Source organism: Numida meleagris, chromosome 9 (genome assembly GCF_002078875.1).
Source record: "Numida meleagris isolate 19003 breed g44 Domestic line chromosome 9, NumMel1.0, whole genome shotgun sequence".
Taxonomy (NCBI): domain Eukaryota; kingdom Metazoa; phylum Chordata; class Aves; order Galliformes; family Numididae; genus Numida; species Numida meleagris.
The window spans coordinates 5,814,502-5,838,755 of NC_034417.1; the positions used below are offsets into that span (position 1 = coordinate 5,814,502).

General features: G+C 40.2%; 1 protein-coding gene across 4 annotated transcripts in view; it reads left to right on the forward strand.

Moving 5' to 3' along the window:
- THSD4 (thrombospondin type 1 domain containing 4) overlaps nucleotides 1-24,254 on the forward strand; it is a 296,831-nt gene that overhangs the window by 124,938 nt on the left and 147,639 nt on the right. For all 4 annotated transcript variants that reach the window (XM_021407464.1, XM_021407463.1, XM_021407462.1 and 1 more), the window contains exon 7: nucleotides 20,185-20,321. In XM_021407464.1, the coding sequence (XP_021263139.1) occupies nucleotides 20,185-20,321 (137 nt within the window). The remainder of the gene's footprint in view (nucleotides 1-20,184; nucleotides 20,322-24,254) is intronic.

Consider the following 24,254-nt stretch of genomic DNA (forward strand, 5'->3'; position numbering starts at 1 on the left):
TCCCTGCTTATCAGCACAAAAATAACTGAGAAATAAGAGATCAGTAGCTATAAACAAGCCAGTACCAGTTTCTTAGTGGGAATGGAGAGCAGTGTTCATATTTCCATTTGTTCCCAGGCAGACCTAATGCTCTATCTCATCCTCATTTCCTAGTTCAAGCACTCTGCAAGAGAGTAGTGTGTGACCTGAAGCAGAGTCAGTGCCCTGGGAAATTTGACCGCCTCCATTCCTAATGACAGTAAATGCTTCTTTAAAGTTCCCCTTTAGAAGAAAAATATTCAGTCATCCACTGAAATGGGTTACAGCATGTCAAGGCTGAGGTTTTCTCATTTTCTTTGCCAGCTATGAGTGCTCAGATGTTTGGCAAGGAACTCCTCAACAGCTAGGCAACAGGACTGCTGGTGATCATGACTGGAGGACATAAATCCCCCTAGGACACTGGAGCTGTCTTTGGGATGGGTCTGGCTGAAAGCAGGCTGCTCTGAATTTAAATAGTAAAGCAGAAATGGCCTCCAGATCACAGGTGTGGTGTAAGGTACCCTGCTGCTCTGGCTGGCACATCTGCTATATGCCAGTGGCAGGGGTGCTGCAGCACCAAGCACTGAGATTCAAGGGGCAGTCCCTTCAGCTGTCTGTTGTGTCTTTTGCTGGTGAGGTAGCACAGGGTGGCACAGCAGATAGGTATGCTGGTGTTTCCATTACCATGTTTAAGTTTTCTGTAATTCTCTTGCGAAACCAGATTTTCTTGGCCTCAGTGCTGCTTTTACACACTTCAGGTACGACACAGTGCAGTTGGTGAGGCCCCAGGGACAGGCAAGTGTCAGAAGAGAAGGATGGAGAGGCATTGAGGGGCAGGCTAGCGTCCCCTCCAGATCCTGGGCCAGGTCCAGCCATCCTTATTCATTTCAGGTGATTTCAGTTACTTGGACTTCAGGTTCTCTCCTGTAACTTCAGTGGGAGTGCTTCCCCTGAAGAAGGACTACATAACTTGATTTCCTTCACTGTTCTTTTCTCAATTTGATCAGTATGACATTCACTCACGAGTTTTGGAGGGATGTGGGGTGAGGAATGCTCTCATCCTTTCATTGTTGTTGAATATAGTCATATGAAAAACCTAAATGTAAACAGATGTCCATTTTTAAAAAGTCAGCGTATTGTTGAAATTTAATATTTTTGTTAGCATCACTGAAAAATTTTATTGCAGAACGTTCAATCTCTGGTTTATGTTCAAACAATATTGAGAGATTGTTGCTGCACTGAAATTTGGAGGGTTTTCAATAAGATTGCTCTGCAGCATATATCTGTTAATTTATTTGCTTAGCATCCTGACTGGCAGCAGTGGGAATTGAAGGATTCCTTGGGCTGCCGCTGCTCGCCTTGGGGAACGGGTGGAGTGACCGACCCCACGTTTGTCATCTCCTCTCCTGGCATGCAGAGCATAGAGTACTTGTGCATAATTCTGTTTTTCCTTGCATCTAATGTACTGGAAGCAAGAGAGTTTCAGATTGGCTCTTTGAAACATGACCAAGGGACTTCCTTAAAGAGGGTGGTGGCTAGGTGAGTTGTCTTGGCAATATGTGGTCTTTGGCAGTGCAAGGGAGGTATGTGTAAGGACTAGATTCCCATTCTGGAGGAGCACAGGGCATAGGGAATGTGTGCGGAAAATGGAACATGAAGCAATACCTGATTCCTTTAAGAACTGCATAGAATCACTAGTTACTGATTCAGCAAAGCAGTATTTAAATAATAACTGTGCAGCAATCTGAGTAAATAAAAAATCGCATGTTTGTTTTCATGTACGTGTGTATTTGCTGAGCAGATGATCCACAACGATGGCATTTGAGCAGCTCCTTTTAAAATCGGTGGTAGTTATCTAGAAGAATGTTTTTGGTCATTTTTCCAATGCATTTACTGTGTACTCATTTGAAAGAGAAGTTTAAAACATTTTCCAAATGATAATAGCTAAGTTGGAAAGTTTAGCTTAAAAAGTCAAAGGTCCTGTTGTCTGGGGACTGCAGCTTTTGCTGCATAAATCTGCATTTGGCAAGATAGAAAGTTCTTACAGTTAGCTAGGTTGACACGTTTAGCCCTTTTGTGGCTCACATTCTGTTTTCATTTGGGGTGGGAGTTGTGAACAGAAAGATGCAACGTATGCTGGAAGAAGGTAAACTTAGTAAATGAAAATTTTGATTTTATTTTTTTTAACTAGAATAAAACGTTATCTTGGTGGAAACACATCAGTCACTGTGAAATTAGAAAGGTGTTTGATAAACTTTTCTGTTCTATGAAAATCAGTTTAGAAGTCATCACTGGATCAAGTCTCCTTGGAGCATTGCAAGAACACTGGATAAAATCCAGTCTAAAATGAGGTCAGATTATCCTTGCAATAGCATCCAAACCATGGGGTTAGTTTTTCCTGCCTAAAACAGCTGCAGATAGAACTGATGTTGTGTCTGCTCCATGAAGATTTGTGTGCAGTGCTTCTTCTCAGGAATTCTTGCTTTTAAAAGCTATTCCTGTTTTAGAAGACCCAGATGCCAATTTTGTCATGCTTTCTCAGTCTAAGAGCTGTTTCACTTTAATCATAAAACTGTTTTGATCAAAGCGATATCTTGTCAAATCTGATACTACCCAGTATTAGGGAGCAGCAGACTCTACCTGTCTGGCTACTTGTTTAACGTGTGATACCGTACTATGTGAACATCGCAGCAATTATTGGATTTGATTCCCATAGTACTTCTGTGAGAAGGGAAATTTTATCTTGATTTTGTGGCTTGGAATTTATAGAACACGGTTGGTTACTTATTTGTCAATGCTGTAAAGCAGATCTTAGCTATTATAGGATCTAATAGGAAGCATCCTGCCCAAAACAGTATTTATTCTATTCTTAACCATCATTCTTGGTGCCAGTAAAGGAGAAATTAAAAGATATGATTAATTTAACTCTTACAGCTATAAATGGATTTTTAGTGGAAACACTGGCGATAAATAGAGTTCTGTCTTGAAGAGTTGTAAGCCTTTTGGAAACAATTATGAAACCATCTCAATTGCTTTCAATGTAAATAGAAAAGAAAATAATGTTGCTAATTGCTCATCATCTATGCTGCTAGCAGTTGGTTTGAAACGGAGCGTGTTGAATCACATGCAATACCAGCATGCATTCTTCTTCCTATTTCTAGTACCACTATGCTGTGCCAGACCACACGTCAGTACCATCACTACTCTGTCCACAGTCACCACCAAAATGGAAGTGATTATCTTTCAATGGAAATAAAATATTAGGTCAAGAATTATTTTCTAACTACAATTATCTTCTAATATGCTTAGCTCAGTTGAAATAAATTTTGTTCACATCTCGTTCTCATGAGCCATCCTTAATGTCTTTCGAAGGACTTGTAGCCAGCATTTAAAGACTCTAGGGGAACTTTCTGGAACTCTGTAATTGCTGCCCATTGCAGAGTGGGGTCATGTCTTTGTACTTACTGAAGTTTGCAAATGGAAAGGACATCTAGCATCAGTAAAAGAATCTGACTCGACACATACAGGTAAGATTCCAAGCCTGGTGTAAGAACTAACTCCTAGAGCACTGGGGCTGCCTGTTACTGCCCCTCTGTTCCTTAATAGCAAGGTGGGCTACTCTGCATTACTTGCTTGCCAGCTGCAAGTCAGGCCTGGAAGGCAGTCTAATCAGGATAAGGACTGTCTTTCATAATGCAGAAGCAGAAAGCTTCTATGATGCATCTGTGCAACCCAGGTCAGTGCACATGCACTGTAAATATTTTAACTTGCAAAGTATCATGTCTGCGGCAGATACCAGCCTACAGTAATTCCCAATTGTAACTGATATGTCTTCCTATTCAGAACATTCTGTAGTCAGGAAAAATACTTCCATGTGTTTTGAATTCTCTTGCATCTTCACTGGAGTTCTCAAGAGTATGCCACTAATTTAATATATGATTTTGCTCTACATTCATGTTGTGTATAAACTGGTCAGTATACAAGCAATAAGGTCTGGAATAGCTGAAGTGTTAGCATATGTTAACTTTATCCAGTGTGAATACTTTGCAGGCTTAGTATTCTCTGGCATATTGTAACAGGAGCTCTCTGGTGTTTTAGAGAGCCACACAATTTAGAATATTTATTTCATCAGTAATCTCCTTCCTCGCACAATCAGAATAGTTCATTTGCTTGGCCAGTAATGATTAATTCCAGAAGAATTGCAGCTAGTATAACTTGAGAGCTGCTATGATTGTGTTTTTTTCTTCTGACTTTCCTCTGTTTTCTTTTAAGGACAGTCATTGCACTGGATAGAATTTTGCCGCTCCCTTGCAATGACAAAGTAGTGCCAGTTCATGTCTCCTAGTCATGACATTCTCCTATTTCACTGCAGAGTATTTTAGAATTTAGGAGAATGCCAAATAAAAGAGAGTATTGAGTGAGGAGGGATTTTTAATTGTTTTTAATAATCTGGCTATTGAATAACAGTATAAAACCCTCTTGTGTTCCTCTTTAAGAGAAGTGGTGGATTTTTTTCCCCAAATCCTCAATTACTCGGTATGGATTGGGCGTCACTTTGAGAAAGCTCCTTAAAGGACTTACACTGGCTTATTTTCACCAGAAGAGCAAGCAGTGCTTTAGGAAGGGGGAGGGGAGCTGCCGAAAGCATGCACGTATAGATCGTTTTGGTGTTTGAGCCAGCACAGAACGATTTCAATGGAAAATGGATAATGGTTAGCATCAGCTTTTGTACAGCTGCTTTTTGGCTAAAAGAGAGGTAATTTATATTTGAAGTCTGTGGGTGTGATTCATTATTTTTTTTTCAGTAGTAGTTTGCTGAAGTTTCCCCTTCTCTCCCCCTTGAATTCTTTGCAGTTAGTAAAGCTGCCTCTGCTATTTCAACCCAAACAGCTTCATCCTCCATTAAGGTCTGTGCTAAGTAAACCCTACATCACAGAATGCTTGCCCTCTCTTTTTGGATAGTATTTGTGAATAGCTTACATATTTGCCAGCAGTCTTACTGCCAAACTTGAAACGATTACTGTATTGGTATGTTGCATTGCCTCCAACTTGAGGTAGGGGTGGGGAGAATGGCTTTAGAGAATCTTAAGGGGGCTGTGTTAACGTGCATCCCTTTTTCTATAGTATGTTAACAAGCATTAATTGATGCAGACGTTTAAAAATGATTTGCACATTTAAACATCCATTCCTTCCACTCCCAATTGCCTTGGGAGAAATGAATATAACTAGACTGGACACGGTTGCTTAACTTAGCTTTCTTGGAGGTTTGGCAACATTTTTGAAATGTCCCACATCTCTAAAATTCGGTATTGTATTGTGCTTAGTAGCTGGGCAGCATGGCCACAAAGCAGTAGGCTCATCAGCCTAACACATTCATTGCAAAGTTATTATAAACAGTGCATTTAAAACCTTAAGATTCCATTTCACAAAAGTGAAAAACTTATTTTCAGATCTTTGAAATGGTTCTGATGCTTTCACGCATAGGTAACGATTGGCTGCTGGGTATCAAATTAAAATATATTAAAAAATGAAGCTTAAAAAAAGTGTGGTCTGTATTTCTCCTTCAAGGTGATACATACTTAGTTATGATCAAAGAGAAGAATCTTCTAGTTATGGGGGGCCTCCTGAAGTACCAGGTGATCATCCCGGTATTTCTGTTACTAGGGATTCATGGTTTGGCCTCCATTGTTCCATTAAACCATTTATACTGAATGTGGGCTGCTGAATGAGTGAGTGTAAAGGTGACAGAAACTGGGAAGTTTTAGCGTATGTAAAGCTTGGAGTATTTGCAGTATACATGATTTTTTAAGAGTAATTTTCTTACAAACGAAGACAATTATGATCAGCAAGCTTTACATCAACAACCTCAAAGCCAAATATTTGTGTTTGATGTTATCTAGTTATTTGAAGCAGCAATTACTGTATTTTTTTTTTTTTTTTACATCATCGTGATAACATTTCCAGAAACATTTTTGAGTTATGTTGCTCCTACTCTGTTAGACTCGCAGCTGTACACTGGTCAGTCTGAAGATGCTTTCTATATGCAGTTCTGGTGACACAAAACTATGTATTTTGATTACACTCTCTTGAGACCAGAGCTAGAGGTAGGATTTGCTAGTGACTGAAATTTCCAAATTTACTGCCTTCCAGAGACAAAAGCTGACCTCTCAGAAATATTTTTACAACTAAAGGCTAATAACTCCCTGGTGTAATTCTCCATGAAGGAATCCAGCCAGGTGCAAGAAAATCTTCCTGATTTTTCATTTTGAACTCTGAACATATATGTATCCATCACTAGACTTTAATATTTACATTAATTTAGGGAAAAAATACAGCTCGAGACTTACTCATGCTAGAAGTGTTGTTGAGCTGTTTGTATAAACGATAGCAATTTCCTTAATGGAAAACAACAGCTACTTGTAGTTTTCTGCATGGCAGTGAGAATATTTTGGATGAAAGCTGCTGCTGCATGTTAGAACTTGTTGCTCTGTAAGAACGGAGAAGTTGGTCAATAAACATAGGAAAGGTAGTGCATTCTGTGGTATCCTTGATTAGGAATTGGAACCCTTTAAAAGATCGTGGGGTCTTCATTCAGTTCATCCCGGTACCATCCTCCAGTGGTGGAGGTTGTGTAAGACTCCGTGTATAAATTAAGTACTTCATTGTTCCTTCCAGCAGAAAATTTTCTGTGAGGTGTAGATCTTCCATGCTGCCCCTCTGGCCTGCTATCTCCTCTCCAGTTCAGTGGACACATCAGAACATTTTATTCCCTTCTGTACTTACCTGTATGTCCTAGAGATTCTCATCCCCTCTGTTTTTGCAAAACGGCACCATGACTTGGATCCTGCCTGTTTGTTTGTATCTTCTAGAGCTCTGGTCATGGGGATGCTGCCGCCTGGGCTGTGTTCATGTTTTCACATATCCAGAAGTGGATGCAGTGCTCCTGCTGAGTGTTTGAATTATTGATGTGATTTGCAGGCTACTTTTGGGTTTACAGCTACTCTTGCAGTACTGTCAACATCTTTTCTGAGTCCATTCCTTCCCTCCAGTATTCTTGTTGCCTTCCCTAGCTCAGTGTTACCTGCGGGTATCATCTCTCTGGCCTATCCTCTGCTTTGTTCATGAAAACACACTGGAATCAGATTTAGGAAAGACTCTCGCAGATATTCACTCAGTGGATGCTGCAATCCGGCCAGTGAGCTACTGAGAACTGCCGGCTGTAGTTTTTTAACTAACTGCACATCTCTTGTGTGAATTTCTTCTAGATGGGATTTTTCCAGCTTTTTCTAGCTAGTTACAAAGCCCTTAGTAAAGCTGAGCAAAATCACATCTTCCACTTCTCACACACATGCACCCTGTTTGCAGAAGGAAATTAAATGGGTTTGACAAGATTTTTATCTTGACAAATCCATACTAGTTGCTACTGTTGCCCTGGTTATTTTATGGGTTCTTATGAATAGAGGGTTTGAATTCTGGCAGAATTTTTTCAGGAAATGAAACTGAGTTCACTTGTTGAGCATTTCTCAGCCTCTCCTTGTTCTGCTCTTGTTAGCTCAGAAACTCTGTCCCTTTCTAGATTTCTGTCATCTGACACCCAATCCCTAATTCCCAAGGTAACAACTGCCCTGAGATGACTTCCGCAAGTGCCTGGGGGCAGCTCAGTCCAGCAGAAGCGTTCCAGACACCCTGGCTCTGCCGTGGGGCTCTCTGGGGCCCTTCACTTGTGCAGGCGGCACGTCCATAGTGCAGCCATTGCATGGTCTGAGAGAGACCTGCCCCTGCAGGTCTCTCCCATGTTAAAATGCTCTGTTATCAGACACCCAACTCTGGCTTTACCCTGGTGTCCAGTCACCAGGAGCACCAAGTCCGGTCGTGCCCAGGCCAGAGCTAGTGCCAGCCGGCTCCTGGGATCAGAGAGGAAGCCGGGGCTCTCTGCTGCTCCCCTCTGCCTGCTAGTTTGATTTTCCCAGATCCCGGCTCACCAAGGTGGTACCAAGCTCAGGAAACCTGAAGAAAAGAGAAGCTAAAATTAGAAGCCAAGTTGCTAAGAAATCTTGAGTCTGAGCAATGATTGTTATGGCCTTTTCTATAACAATAGTATTAAAAAGAAATGTAACGTGAAACCAAATCTCCAAACACTGAATGTTTAGGATTTTATCTGTTACCAGAGGGAAGGCAGCTTTAAAGTTAACTCAGTGAACTCCAGCTCACCAGCATCTTGTTGAAAACATTGTTATAGTGGACGTTCATTTCTAACTAATGATGATGAGAATGTAAGAAATACATACTTTTGATGAGTATGTAAATAAAAGCACAGAACTTTTTAACTAATCCTTAAGAATTTATTTGCCCATTAAAGGACTGTGGCAAGAGGCCAGAGAAACACACTTAGGACATTTTAGACCCAATAATAGCTATATTAAGTTATTAATACTGAAATAAAAAGAATTCTCTACTAGTATTTCAGAAAATCTCAACTCCCTGTAATAGCATTTTTTGTTTTTCTGTTTAAGTGTTGCATTCAGTGTATAAGGCTCAGTGAAAATGTATTGACGTGAGCTTCCTTAGGGACAGTGTCAGTATCCATGGGGCTGACAGTTGACTGCTACTTGCTTCTATTCTGTTCTTTCTTTGGTGGCTCTGAACGTGGTCATTTCTTGGTGGTGTGTCAGAGCAGAGGCTCTTCAGTCACAAGCCCTTAAAAGAGCCATTAAGTCTTCTCTGTTACTTTACCCATTGATACACGCATGTGTTAAGGATCCTAGATATAAGAAGTATAGAAACAGATGCAACTGTAAAAATAGATGAATATGGTAAATAAACATTTTTAGCACAAGTTCGAGCTTCTGTCCTTAGCTGTGAAGATGGAAGTCCCAACCCTTTCCATGACAAGACTCTGGTGTGAGTGCTTACTGGGAGTCTGTGCTGCAGTACGGTTAGTCAGTTATGGAGCAGCCAGTGTACAGGAACAGGAAAATAGGTTACCTGTACTGTAAGTTAAAAAAGCATTCAATTGTACATGCATACACTTTCATTAAATTACACAATGGTGATTGATATAATAGTATAATTGCCTAGTGATAAGAACAGTATGTTCTATTAAGGACCAACTGGTATCTATGGCTCCTTAACAGAGTAACTAGGCAGGTGTATGTATGTGTGTATATATAGCTATATGTACATATCTCTGTATGTGTGTGTAGGTTGCTCCAAAAGTGATGCTTCCTATTTATTTCCATGGTATCGCTTCCTATTTATTTCTACAACAGGTACGAAGAGCACAATAGTACTGTTTGATAGAGCAAATTTTCAGCTACAAAACACTCTTTTTCAACAGTCATCAGCATTCACTGTGCATTTTTGCCAGCAGTGAACAAGAGGCCACATGCCCCACTTGTAACAGTGTGCACCGGTGGAGATGACCCACTGTTAGTGTTGGCACTGCTGTAATGCACCACCCACCACCTCACTGTGCTCACATCCACTGCTTGGTCTCCATAAATGTTCAGCAAGCATCAATGAATGTCAGTGGGTGCAATTGTTTTTCCACATGGAGGAATTCAGTTCCACTCCTTTGCTTCATCTGCACTTCGATGTCAGATGCCATTCTGTCAGACCTACCTCTGCTGCCATCTGTCACACAGCAACACAACATAACAGAATATTGGTGGGAAGGTTCAACCTCTATTGCCATATCACCAACATCCTACTCTGGCATTGTGGGTCAACATAATAAAATAGGAGGCATTACTTTTGGAATTATATGTATTACAAAATCATACGATCATTTCTTGCAAGAAGTGACATAAAAATTTTCATTGTTAGCAAAATAAACTCTTCAGTTTCTTTACTTTTTCCCCAAGCTAAATAATGTAGAGAAGCACAGCTTTAGAAGGCGTTTTGACTTTAATGTAATCTGTAATTTTCAGAGCAAATTATGAAAGAAAAGAAAAAGTTGTTGCCTAGTCATGCAACAGAATGAGTCAGTGGGAGCTGGCTCATTCTGTACAAGAGCTTGACAGCAACAAGGAACAGCATTCCATGTTCCCTCCTTCCGCTGCTGTCAGGTTTTGCCATTAGGTAAATTCTTATCTTCAAATTGAAGAAAGGATGCTTCATTGAGGAAGACTTGTTGAAATAGAGAGCCTCTAACTTACATGAAGACTTCACTAGATCACAAGTATTAGTTAGATATTCTCCATAACCTTGTTAGGAATGCTATTAGATACTAGAGATCTGGATGATATACTCACAGTCTTTTCATTTTAATGAAAAACATTACTCGTGTAATGTTAGTGTTCAAATACAGAGCTCATGTTTTAGTAGTAGAGAGACTTCTAAGATATTTAACTTTGTAAGCGTAAATATATTCCCGTAATACGTGACTGAAAGCTTTTGTGTGGAATGTTGCTGGGGGCTTCACAAGCCCAAACTTGAATCTCCTTGCCTGCCCGTCTACCTTTTGCACTTATTACTCTGAGGTGTGACACGAACACCTTATTTAATAGAAATGATTTTAATAAAAATGCCGAAGAACTCTGGGGAAAGTCTGAAGGCAGGATAAGAAGTTACTTTTACTACTGTTGCCAAAGTATTGATTTTCTACAGCAGTTTTATATGTTTCTATTTTAGAAATATTTGGGGGCTACTCGTTTGCTGATTGAGAGAATTTTGCTTCAAAATACAGATATGGATGCAGCCTCAGATTTTAGAGATCAGTGAGATTCTTAGGTAATCAAATTACAAATATTTAAGTCTTGTAAATTTTAAGGACTGGTAGAAAGCAGTTTCAAGCTGCTTTTAGAAAATCCCAAACTCAGGTTTTCTCCTCGGATTAGTGCCAGAATTTAAAACACAACAATAAACAAACACCTGTGTGGAAAACTGAGATTGTTTAGGTTAGTTGTATTTTTTTTTCCTCTGTCCCTAGTTTGGGCTTTGATAATACGTTCTCTAAATCTTTTCATTTTATTTTTAATGAATCCTGTATCATATCCCTGCAAGAGAAGGCGTCTTCCTTGAAATCCTAGTAAGTCCCTTTTGTGTAAACAGTTTCTGGAGGATGTCAGCCCATACCATTACGAAATAGTTGATTTATTCCAGTTTACATGAATTGACCTGCTATGCCCCAAAAGAGAATGTTCAGGGTTTTTTTTTCACTGCCCTTTAGAAGCACCTGTGCTTTTTGTTCATCAGCTTATTAGTTTTACTGATACGATATTGCTGTTTCTGGATATAAAGGGAAGCAAAAGGTGTTGAGTTTAAGCTGCTGCTCTCTGTATTTCTTTTACTTACCTCACTGCTTCATGAATTTGATTTTACACACTGGGAGCTGTTATTCAGAGCTTCACCAGGAGTGAATTCTACATGAAACTGTGATCTTCTGGGTGCTCTGAAGGCCAGAGAGTATAAGTCTGTGTGGTTGCCGAGTACTGTGTGCATGGTTAAGTGGTTGGCTTGTAAATACAGACAGATGCCTTTTTTCACTGCCTCAGAAGTGCTTTAACCTCTGTTTGCATGGAGCAGTGGAGACATCCAGTGGCCAAGACTTCAATGGCTGACAATTGTACTCTGAATTCTGGCTGATGTGAAAACAATCGGTTTTAGGTTTTTTGTTGCAGTTTGTTTGTTTTAACTTTAGAAGATAATACCAACAATATGCAACACTCTAAAAGCTGATGCCTGCAGAAGCAATGACAGTGCCTAGTTATGTCATTTAGAGGACTGCTGGCCCTGAGCCACAGGTGAACATCTAACTTGTGGTAGTTCCAGTGGACCAGCAGTAGTTACTCAAGCAAACCGCCCCATTCAGTGCTCTGCTGAACTGGGGCCAATAACACATAGACATCTATGGTTTTGGTTTATATTCTTTACAGCAAGCAAAAATCTTACAGTTTTGATAAACAAATGTTTATGTATTTATTTAAAATAGAAATGCAAAGCTCTGTTTTGAGCGCTGATTGAAGAAAATTATTTTAATTAAAAAAAAACACAAAGCTTCTATAAGCCTTTAACTAGAATTCTACAGCAATGTGAGGACATAGAAATAGCCTTATCTGGGAAGGACTGGGTATCTTGGAGTATGTAGTGATTTGTGGCAGGCACAGTGGTTTATAGATGCTTTATTTCATTATGACTCAGTAATGTTATTTGTAAGATTTCCCCAATGTTTATAACAGCTGTAACCAGAGCAGTAGTGTAATGTATTCTGATAACAGTCCCCTACCATTTGCAGTTTAAATGCTTGGTGTTTATGTTGTAGAGCAGTAATGTATTGTTACTGTGCAAAACCCACTCCTTCTATGAGTTATCACTATTTCTATATGCTGTAAAAAAGAAAAAAAGCTCTGTAGGTTGCTAAGGCAGCTCTTTGGATTTCTGCTTCTTTTAGAAGTAATTCAAGATGGCAGAGATGACTGAGCTCATTGTGGGCATTTCAGCAGCTTTTACTAAACATCACAACTTCCAGATACCTATACGCCTCTCCTTTTACAGGGTGACCCAGGGCGAACATTCATACTATGCTGAGACACATTTTTAGGCCATCAGAAACAGGAGAAAAAAAAAAAAAGATGTCATAAAGGCACATCAAATTTATACCTGTTGCTGGTTTCCAGATGTCCAACTAGTCAAGAGAGACTTCTGTGTGTCTGTTTTTATGAATGACTTATTTCTGGTTGGTTTCTATTAATTTCATTGGGGAATAATGATCAACTTTCCAGCTATTTTTTAATGGATGACAACAAATCTGTAAGACATTAGTAATAGTTTTTTAATGACACTGGGATCTGGGAGAAATTGAGAAACCAGAAAAACTGAAATAAATGATAATGTTTGCAAGTTGTTTATTGCCAAAAAACACTAAATAGGAGGAAAAGATTGTGGAAAATCAGAGCCTGTCAGAAAGGCACAAACACAAATGGAAGGAGAGGGAAGAGGCATCACGGGAAAGCTAGCAAGATACTTCCTTCAGTTACTTAGGCTTCTGAAATTCCATTGCAAAGGATTTAAAACAAGGATGGTATGCATAATATTCATTTATTGATCAGAAACCTTGGACAAATACAGTATTTTTAGAAAGGATGTTTAAATCAAAATGTTTGTTGTGTATCAGTATTTTAGGATCCATTTTGTAACATTACCTACTTTAAATGTATTATAAATGAAACTTTATTTTCTGTTCCTTTTTTTTTTATTTACAAAGACATTTAAGGTTTCATCTAGCTACTAAAATAAAGACTTTTCACAGGTCATGTCTGCAACTAGCAAGCAATGGGTGGTGGAAAATATGCTCCAATGGTAAGACTGACTTTGTTAAGCAATCAAAATTATAAATTGGTCCCATAATCTTTAGGACAAGTTGTTCGGGACAGTTGAACTTCATGGGAGTTGATAGACAGACTCCTGTTACGTTCAGCGAGTTACAGGGTATGGCTCATTTTCAGTACTCATTTTTGCTTAGCAGCCAGAAGTTGTCCCCAGCCTGGTATCTCACAGAGCTGTAACTTCTCGGCAGAGTGCATGCAGCCTGGCTGCCCATGTGCTGCAGAGCACAGAGCACCCTGCTGCGAGGAGTTGGTTGGCTTAATGAGGTTATCATGGGATCTCCACTGGTCAGCCCACATGTGCCTGTGTGGATAGATAGATCCTGGAACAGCTGCTGAAGTACCATAGCTCAGAGGCTGTCATCCTGTCAGCTCTCTGTGTTTCTCTGTGATGTAGAGAAGAGATTTTTCCTTGCCTCATTGATCTCAGTAAAAATCTTCATAAAGTTCGGCTGTATGCAGGTTACAATACTTGGCATTAAGGGCAATGTCCTCTGTATGATGTGTGTCTCAATGTTCCTCACGACTATTTCACATAGGACTTACTGGATTTGGGAGCAGAATAAACTCTCAGGTCTATCCAGGTAAAGATGAAGAATTTGTTTGAATACCTTCCTTCTTTGGTTTCACATTTGTTGAAATGTAGTTGCAGTCTCTTTATAAAAGCTTGGATATATATATATATTTGTCTTTCTATTTAAACCTTGCTAAAGGATGACTTTTACATGCATATGAAGTTATTGAGACCAGTTGAAGTAATAAACTACTTTATTATATGAAGAAAGGAAAAGTAGAAGTAAAAAATTTGTCCCTTAGAGTGGAGAATGGAAAACGTTTTTTGAAGGAAAAAAAAACCATCAGAGCCAGAGTATTAAAAGTTTATAACTGAGCTAACAGTTAACAAAACTGAAAGGACCAAAGTAAAAAATAAACACATCTCCTTCTGGTTATTGTCAAAAGATGTTTCCAAATGTAACGAGGAGAAAGTATCAAAAGAGACTCAAGTAAACACACCAGGGTAGTCTTTCTGTTGGGAAAAACAAATGTTGGTATTTAGAAATCTGGCAACAGGTAACTGTGCTGTAAGACTGACTGACTAAAATCAACATTATGAGGGCAGGAGCAAATCCCTTAAAGGCTTTTCCAGTGTTGGCTGTGCCCCATTACACTTCCTGTGAAGCAGATTCATAACTTTTATTGTGAGTAAGCACTGATTACAGCCTATGGCAGGCTGGGCCCTGAAAATTACCGAGCTGTGTAGAGACAACTTGTTCCTGGAACAATTGATTCTGACACCTCCTGGATGAGTGCATCTTGGCTCAGTTACGGAGATGCACTGAAGCTGACTTTACAAGGTAGTATGCACACAGAATGAAGACTAATGTAAATTTACTTAATCCCATAACGTAATATTAGTGTGAACGTGATATTTGCTTGCCAAGAGTGTGCACGCCACTTCTCTGTGGGCACCCTCAAGGCATGTTTCTTATGTTGCAGAGCTTGTTATTAACTATTTTTAGGTCTTTAGGCAAACTTACAGAAATTGACAAATGGTAAAAGCATTTGGTAATGTTTTACAGAGAGCTAGTACTACCACATAGATAACAACAGGGAGTCTGGATCACACATTAAATCAAGATTTGGACGGAGTGTCCATCAGTGAGAGTTTGTACATTCCATTTGCTACCTCACGGCATGCGGAACGTGATGGTTCTTTGTTCTACCATTTACTCCAGTTGCACCTACAGCTGGCACTGACAGATTTAACATGCGTGCAGTGAGTCACGGTGCGTGTTCCAAGCAGCTTGCAATCTCAGGAGCTGAAACAGAAAGGAGAAACTTACTGCACAGGGGCAGCCAGTGTGCAGTTGTGCACAATTATAGATTTCTTTCATTAGGTTACTGATCAGCTGCAGTTTGATCTGATTTCCTGTTTTGTTTTGTTGTTTGTTGTTGTTCTCTGGCTATTTTTAATTTCCCTTTGAACAGCTGAATACATTATTTAGCAAATATATTACAGTTGGAATGTTCCTTCTTGTAGCATTTTTTCCTATGAATACCATTAGATTGAAATTCCTTGCATTGGCAAGCTGCCTGTTCAGCTCTCTCTTTATCTCTTCAAGTTCACTGCTGAGCAGTTCCACCACCAGGTTGGCCTGCTTGTCCTCAGTGTTCATCCCATCACTGATTATTGAGCATGCGGTCAGACCAGAAGCTAATGTCAGGGCAGGGTGCACTGGAGGACAAAGCTGAAGAAATGGAGCAGGTTGAGGTAGGTTATCCTCCGCCTCTACTCTGCCCTGGCGAGGCCACATCTGGAGTAGTGTGTCCAGTTCTGGGCTCCTAACTTCAAGAAAGACAGGGAACTACTGGTCCAGCGGAGGGCCACAATGATGATGAGGGGCCTGGAGGCCGCACCTCGAATACTGCATTTGGTTTTGGGCCCCTCACTACAAGAAAGATATTGAGGCCCTAGAGCACGTCAACAGAAGGGCAGTGAAGCTGTGAGGGGTCTGGAGCCCAGGCCTTATGGAGAGTGGCTGAGGGAACTGGAGAAAAGGTGGCTCAGGGGAAACCGTATTGGTCTCTGTAGCTACCTGAAGGCATGTTGTGGTGAGCTGGGGGTCGGCCTCTTTTCTCCTGTAACTAGTGACAGGATGAGAGGGAATGGCCTCAAGTTGCGTCAGGGGAGATTTAGGTTAGACGTTAGGAAATACTTCTCCGAGAGAGTGGTCAGGTGCTGGAACGGGCTGCCCAGGGAGGTGGTGGAGTCACTGACCCTGGAGGTGTTCAAGGAACGTTTAAATGTAGCACTGAGGGACATGGGTAGTGGGAAATATTGGTGGTAGGTGGACGGTTGGACTGGATTATCTTAGAGGTGTTTTCCAACCTTGGTGATTCTAAGATTCTCCATGCAAGAATTGAGGGCACGAGCCCGAAATCGTCTCTAGCACTGTGTAACCGCCCGGGTCCGTTTCCTCCGAAGCACCGGGAGGTGCCGGGTGGGGCGGTGACGATGCCGCTCCCGCCGTTCCCGCTCTCTCCTCCCGCCTCCGTCCTGGCGCGAGGCGCCCCCTGATGGCCGGGCCGCGCCTCTGGCGGGCGGGCGGCGGATTTCTCTCCCTCTTCATGCACCTGGCCGCAGGCGAGCCCGTCAGCAAGGAGTTTCAACTGCACCGAGTATTCTTTTACTGACCCTTTCGGTTAAATGTCCTGTCCTGTAGTTTTCCTCCACAAGGAAAACTGTATTCTGGCTTGTGTTTTCGCCTGTGGGCTGCTGCAGCCTGGCTCCACTCGGAGGCACAAAATGGTGCTGTGGCCACTCCTTCAGGTCAGCATGTCAGCCCAGAGCTTCCCGACGTGTGCTGCTCCGCAACGGTCAGCCAAGAGGCCTCACCACGAAACGACTGCAGTGGCCTAAGTTGGAGCTCCAGCCGTTGATTGTGGTGTGGCAATATACAGATCCCACCTCTACCGTTTGGAAAATGCTGGGGTGGGGTGCAGTTGAATTTTTCTGCTCAAACCTGTGCACTGAAATTGGCATTTAAGCAGCCTGCTTAGAGGAAATGAAGCATGTTCCTATCTGATTGTGACTGCTTGTATGGAAAGGTGAAGGTGATTTCCAACACAAGCCTTGAGAAGGGCTCCCAGTCTGGCAGTGCACACAAGCCTAGGATAGCCCTGATGTACTCACGGCTCGTGTGGCAAGACTATTACGAGAAACATAGTGAGTTTTTAGGCTTAGATTATGTTTTCTGTATGTGAAGTGAAAACCAGATATTACATGTTACCAGGTTGACTTGCTGAAGTATTATTCTCCTTCAGTGAAGTCAGTAATGAATATTTCTGGCAGACTCTTTGCAGAAGTGTTGTATTTCACCCAAGTCGACTGTTTAATAATGTAGTTTAATTGAATACGGTGAGAATTTCCACAAAGACTTGGTTGTGTTAAGATAGGCATGAGAAGCAAATAGCATTAGGGGGACATGTGAAACAGTACCTATATAGTGAACTGTCTTAGTAAATGTGTTATGCCTTTTAAAAGAGACCATTTTTGAGTAATGTCTCTTGCTGCCAGCTGCCTTGGCAGACCTTCAGCTTGTAGCCTTAGTCTATTCCCTGAGGTCAGATAGATGCTTTTGTAAAGGCTGGGATCATATGACAGTACTAAAATACATTGCCCGTGTGGAATCAATCGCTTCACAGCTCATTGTTTAATCAATGTTTTTTGTCCAATTGCCAAGCCAATAGTGTAGTTTGACATGGGATTAAAAACACAACAGTTGTGGCAAAATACTGGGTAGGAGAAGTGTCAAGATACGTGGAAAGTTAATCGGTATTAGAGTACTTTTTACTAGTTTGGTCTCTTGTTTTACAAGGGAGTTCTAAATTATTTTTTTTCTTTTGTGATTTATGCATAGTAAATACACCATGCTTATACAAAATCCTAATGGAAAATACCTCTCATTCAGCAGGAGCTATTCACTTAGACTCTTAGACACTCAAAAGGTATTTTCAATCTTAGAAATCTGGGAACGTAGTTTCTAAAAGTGGTATTTGGTGCATGACTAACCAAGACAGTGCCTTGCACTTTCTCGTCAAGAGAATCTGGGTTTTGGATGTTGAAGGATGAGACTCTAACCTTTTGATTAGGATTTATTTTTATTTTATTTATTTCCAAGTGGGACATCCTGGGAATACTGTGTATTAGCAGCTAACTAAGGTGTATAGCATTTCCTTTGATGCTGTGAAATTGCAGAGGATTTCAGTTATGTTGTAGGATATGAGTTGAAGCTTTGTGAAGTTGGTGGATTTTTTGTCCTTTGATTATGTCAACAAGGAAGATTTTGTTGTTGAAATAGTTCTATTTCAACTGTGCCACCATGATTCTTAGTTGGAAAGAAACTGAAGGTATTGTTTCATTTGGCAAATAGCAGTAATTAAATGTATACAACTTTAACGTGACTGATGATTTGAAATAGAATGACTGCATGTGTATTAACAAACTTGACGGTGTAAGATACATGGTGTGTTATGCTGATCTCTTTGAGTAATAGATTCTCACGTGAGAAGATGACTGTTTCTTGTCTTCTGCGTTCTTCTCACCCAGTGTTTTGTGGTCCGATTTCCTTCTGGCTCTTGCCAGGTCTTGAGGTTTTATTTGGAGTGAGTTTTCTTGAGGTTTTGTACAGTGATGTGCACTTGCAGCCCAGAAGGCCAGCCATATCCTGGGTTGCATCAAGAGAAGTGTGACCAGCAGGTTGAGGGAGGTAATTCTGCCCCTCTCCTCTGCTTTTGTGAAACCCCACCTGGAGTACTGTGTCCAGTTTTGGGGCCCCCAACACAAGAAGGACATTGAGCTGTTAGAGCAGGTCCAGAGGAGGGCCACAAAGATGATCAGAGGGCTGGAGCACCTCCCCTATGAGGACAGGCTGAGAGAGCTGGGGCTCTTCAGCCTGGAGAAGAGGAGGCACTGGGGGGATCTTACAGCGGCCTTCCAGTACCTGAAGGGGGGCCTACAGAAAAGCTGGGGAAGGACTTTTTAGAAGGGTATGTAGCAACAGGACAAGGGGAAATGGTTTTAAACCAAAGAGAGTAGATATTAGGAGGAAATTCTTTACTGTGAGGGTGGTGAGACACTGGAACAGGTTGCCCAGTGAGGTTGTGGATGCCCTCTCCATGGAAGCTTTCAAGGCCAGGCTGGATGGGGCTGTGAGCAGCCTGGTCTAGAGGGAGATGTCCCTGCCTATAGCAGGGGGGTTGGAAATACATGGTCTTAAAGGCCCCTTCCAACCTAGGCCATTCTATGATTCTCTGATTCTCTGATTATATATTTTAAGCTTTTTAAAAGGAAGAAGTGTCTTAGTTTCAGCTGGGATGGAATTGTTTTCTTTAGAGTGTCTGGTAAGATGCTATGTTTTGGTTCTAGGAAAAAAAAAAACATTAGCACACCGATGTTTATAGATGCTGCTAAGCAGTGCTGTACAGAGCCAAGGCCATTCTCAGCGAAGGGCCCAAGGAGCCAGGAGTGAACAGATGTAGGACAGCTGACTTAAACTGGCCAGGGGGATATTCCATACCATATGGCATCATGCGGAAGAAGTTTTGATGGGTGTGAGAGTTCATCTCTCTCTCTTCTGCTGTTCAGGGGGCCAGCTGGGCGTTGGTTGGGGGGTACTGAGCAACTGCTTGTGCATCACTTGTTTATATATATATATATGTATATATATATATAGGCATAACTATTATCCTTTTTGTTTTTTTCTGTCTCAGTAAATAGTTTTATCTCTACCCACAAGTTCTACTTTTTTTCCTGATTCTCTCCCCCATGCCACTGTGGTGCTCAGCCACCTGCTGGGTTAAACCACCACAAGTGGAAAAAAACCTTTGGATTTTTAAAAAATTTTCATCTATTTAAAGTGTTTATTAATACTAAAAATTAGTCTATTTGAAGTGAACTGACCAGTTAGTAAGTATGTGAGCCTAATCTGAGGCATGTCTTTCTGATGACAGTGTTATCTTGCCAATGTTTTGGAGTTATGAAATGTCATAATGTGTTACTATGCTGTGAAAAGACTAAATTTGGAAAGATTTTTCTAAAAGTTAAAATACTCTTGGTCATTTAAAAACATATCTGTCATTAAAAGCTGAGATACTAGTTGACTTTTCATAAAGTACGTATAAACGCTTACCTTGGAGTTGCTTTCTTGTTCAGCATTCATTTGATATAGCCATTCACATTTCATTCTTACAAAGCATAGTGTTAGTTTAATATAGTTTTCTTTATTAAAACTACTACTGTAGTCTTCCTAACAAGGTTTTTTTTTGTCTTTTTCTACAGTGAAGGGAAGTCAGAAGTGTGAGCTGAATTGCCGTGCTATAGGCTACCGATTCTATGTGAGACAAGCTGAAAAGGTGATAGATGGGACACCATGTGACCAAAATGGAACTTCAATCTGTGTGGCAGGGCAGTGCAAGGTAAGGCTATTATCATGAGCAAGTAGACTGTCTTCGCTCTACTCAGCCTGTAGATACTTAAATTCTATAAGAGGCTGATATGACTTTACCTGTGAAATAGCGTCTTCAACTTTTTATTTTTTAGCAGATATGAGAAATGCTGACTTCCATTATTACATGTTTTATTTCCATATCTAATTTGTCTGTCTCCCGAGAGTGAACTATGGAATGATGACAGGCAGGATTCAGGTGTTCTGGCTACAATTAAGGTGACTTTCAGTGAGGTTTTCCATATATTTAGCTTTCTATAGAAGAGATTCTATGGAAGAATCAGAACAAAAACATTGGAAACTTAAATGAGAAATGTAGTATCTTCCTTTGTTTAAACTTCAGCGTGGAGGTATTTTTTTCAGTCTGCAATGTAAACAGGTAACTGAAGAAACCATTATTTTGATAGTGTTTTAGCTGGTGTTATTTTTCTGGTTGTCCCATGTTTGCCATTTTTAAGAATCACGTCTTACTGGCTGTCCATTTACTCAGCAGTGATGTTCTCTTAGAAAATACTGCAATGAATGGCAATTTTTCAAGGGTCCAGAAGGACTTTTTGCAGCCTGCTGTCTATGTTCCCTTTGTAATGGATAAGTACATTCTGCTTTTTCTGCAAAAAACCTTTGGTGAAGTAAGATTAGTGAAAACAAGTATGACATAAATCATCAGCAAGTGGCATTTGACACTTGGATGATATTTGTTGGCAAAAGAAGCAGATGTGGGTCAGAAGTGATTCGTGGGCTCTAATAGTGAAAGGTCAAGTTTGGTTTAAATAGTTGATTTGCTAGAGGAATTCTCTTATGACTACAGCCTTTTTTTCTGTATGTCCAGATTCCTCTTGATTGTGCACATTTGGATGATGCCATGTATGTTTCTGATCTGTGGTTCTTAGCAGTGCACACAAAGCCATACCTTTGAATTTCCTTTGTAGATGATAAATCTTTGTGGAGTTGGTAATTCTTGAAGAGTCCCATGGTCTCAAACCAATTCAGTAATTCCCAGGATTTTAATTTCTGTTCTTGTCTATGACTTGAAAAACTGAAAAACAAATGTAGTATACCAGGTGTTTTCCTAGTACCGTGCAAATACAAACACATACCCTGATACCTTTGTACTGGCGGGTTGGTATCGAAAGGAAAGGCAACCTAGTGGGAGATAGTGTTCTGTGTTTTGAAAATCGGCCGTTGCTGGTATTGAGTGCCATTTCCCAAAGCTGCATGTAAATAAGCAATAGGTTATAAATGCTTATTATGAATATGTAACTTGATATTTATTTGATCATAGAATAATTCATGTCAGAAGAGACCTGCCTGCAGGAGTCATGTAGTTCAATGCTCTGCTCAGAGCAGGGTCAGCTGTATGAGATAGCTATCGTGGCCTTTTCCAGGCTGAGATTTCAGTGTTAGAACGTTGTCTTGCTGAAATCTTTTTCTTCGTGTTTTACTGAAGTTCCGCATATTGTGACTTGTAAACTTGGTCTGCCAACCTAGCACTGCATACCTGTGAAAAAGGGTCTGGCTTCATAAGGTCTATCAGGTGTAGATCTATTGATCTCATTGGGTGTAAACAGCAGTAGAACCTTCCCTTAGCATTCTCCCAAGGGTAGGGATCCGTAGGCTTTAGCGCCTTAGGAATGTCTTGTGAGATGTTCTTCATTCTTGCTCTGAAAAGTACCTCTCATGTCAGAGTAGGCTGATCTGCATTAAAATTTATAATCTTGTTCCCTTTGTGCCATACAGCAAATCTCTTATTCCTTATGATTTAAGGATGAATGAATCTCATACAAACATGAGTATATGAACATGTATTTAATGTCTCTGTGATCTCTGAGATTTTCGTATTCCACTTGCTCAAAATAATTCAAAAGAAATATTTTTTTTCATTTAACAAGGATTTGATACGCTGTTGAGTAAATATGGATGTAGCTAAAGGATGTAATAATTAGAGAATTTAGGTTTTGAACTGCTGTGCATAAGAGAATTTTTTTGAGAAGCTGTCTGCAATTACAGCTAACTGAAAATGTTTCTCGAGTAGTGAAGATTATTCCAACAGTTGTAATAGACAGCTTTTCCTTAATGCCACATGATTTATGTATTTATTTTTAAATCAGATAATTTATGGTCTCTATCACCCTCTGTTGGACATCTTGTTTCATTACCAGAGGCAGTATACTTTTAAATAAAAAATGATATCTGCTTGGTCCCCAGAAATGTTGTTTCTGGGTAGTATTTTCAGTTTACCTTCTTCACTGAAACAAAAGGCAGAAAGATGTTGCTATAATAAAAACAATAGAAATTACTGCTAGAGAGACAGAGTAGAGTGTGCTGAAGACAGCTGTACTTTCATCTGAAGTAAAAATTGTATGAAGTCAGGTGTTTCTCACTTCTTAAGGATTTAAAATGTTACGTAAGGCAACCATAAGTAACAGAAATTAGGTCTTTTCACAGTATATAAAATGCAGCCCTACCTGTTATACTGAAAGTTCATTAAACAGATATTGTATGAATATGCTTACTGATAACGTTCAATGCATTCTTTCTTTTTTTGAAGTTGTTAACAAATATTAGGTAGAAGGGCCTTCCAAAACTGAAGTAGTGCTTCATCTCAGCAGTAAAGATGAACTGTAGAGTAACATAAGAGATTTTATAAGCAGTCTGTCGAGAAGTTCCTTGTAAAGGCTGGTTGTTGTGGCCCTTGCGGAGTTGAACAGTAGTATCTTTTTAAGTACCTCTGAAGAGCATCTCAGCAGCCATTCCATTATTTCTTTTTTCCACTTTTTGCTGTTCTTTTGTTCAGCTGATCCCCAGAAATAAAAGTGAAAACTTCCTAACTTGTCCAGCAGAAGAGGTGAGATGTTAAAACTTGTTTTTCAGGCATGGTCCTTGTAACCAAACTTATGTGTGTATTTGTATGATCAAATATCCTAATTTATTCTTTTTTCACTTCCTTATTTTACTGTGATATTGCAATAACTGCTGCAATTAATATTTTAAGTACTGCCAAAAAGCTCACCAACTGTCAAAATGGTTATGTACTACTGGTGTAGACTACACTCTTAATTTTAATGAAACAAGAATTTTTAAAGCAATTGAATTACTTTTTGAGTTAAACGAAAGAAATTATGAAGTGCAAGGGCTGCTCCGAAAGTAGTGCCTCTTATTTTATTGCGTTGGTTCACAATGTCAGAGATGGATGTTTGTGGTACGGCAGTGGAGGCTGATGACACTTGCTGAACATCTGTGGAGACCAAAGAGTGGAGGTGGGCACAGTGAGGTGTGGGTGGTGCGTTTCAGCAGCGGTGACAGTGACGTGAAAGACAAGCCACATTCCTGACAGCCATGCAGATACATACAAGTGCAGCATGCAGGCTCTTGTTCATTGCTGGTGAAAATGCATAATGAATGGTGGTGACTGTGTTGAAAAGGAGTGGTTTGTAGATGAGAATTCGTTCTATCAAGTGGTGTTACGGTCCTATTTGTATCTGTTCTAGTTTCCATGGAACTAAATAAAAACTTGATAGTACTCTGCGTATGCAGAAAGAACTATAACAGTGATCTTCGTGATCAAAGTTATTATTTCTGTAAGAAAGTGTTTTTCTGCACATTTGAACAGTGTTCTTCTTGGAGATTTTTTTCGTGGATGATCCCACTGAGTTTTGCAGGCTTTTTCAGAATTTTTATTTAGTGCCACAGACAGTACTTGCTTATCCATGTGCCTTAGATATGTTTCAGTATTATTGTCTTTCCGCTACTTGTTTTAATGCTTTGTTTTCATACATTTAATACATTTGCTACCTCTGTCTTCACTCTGAACTATCCCAGTGTTCTTAAGTTCAGGAACGTCTTTCAATGGGGGTTCTGCAACTTCTTATTCAGCCAGAAGTGTGGAGTTTATTGCTTGGAGGTA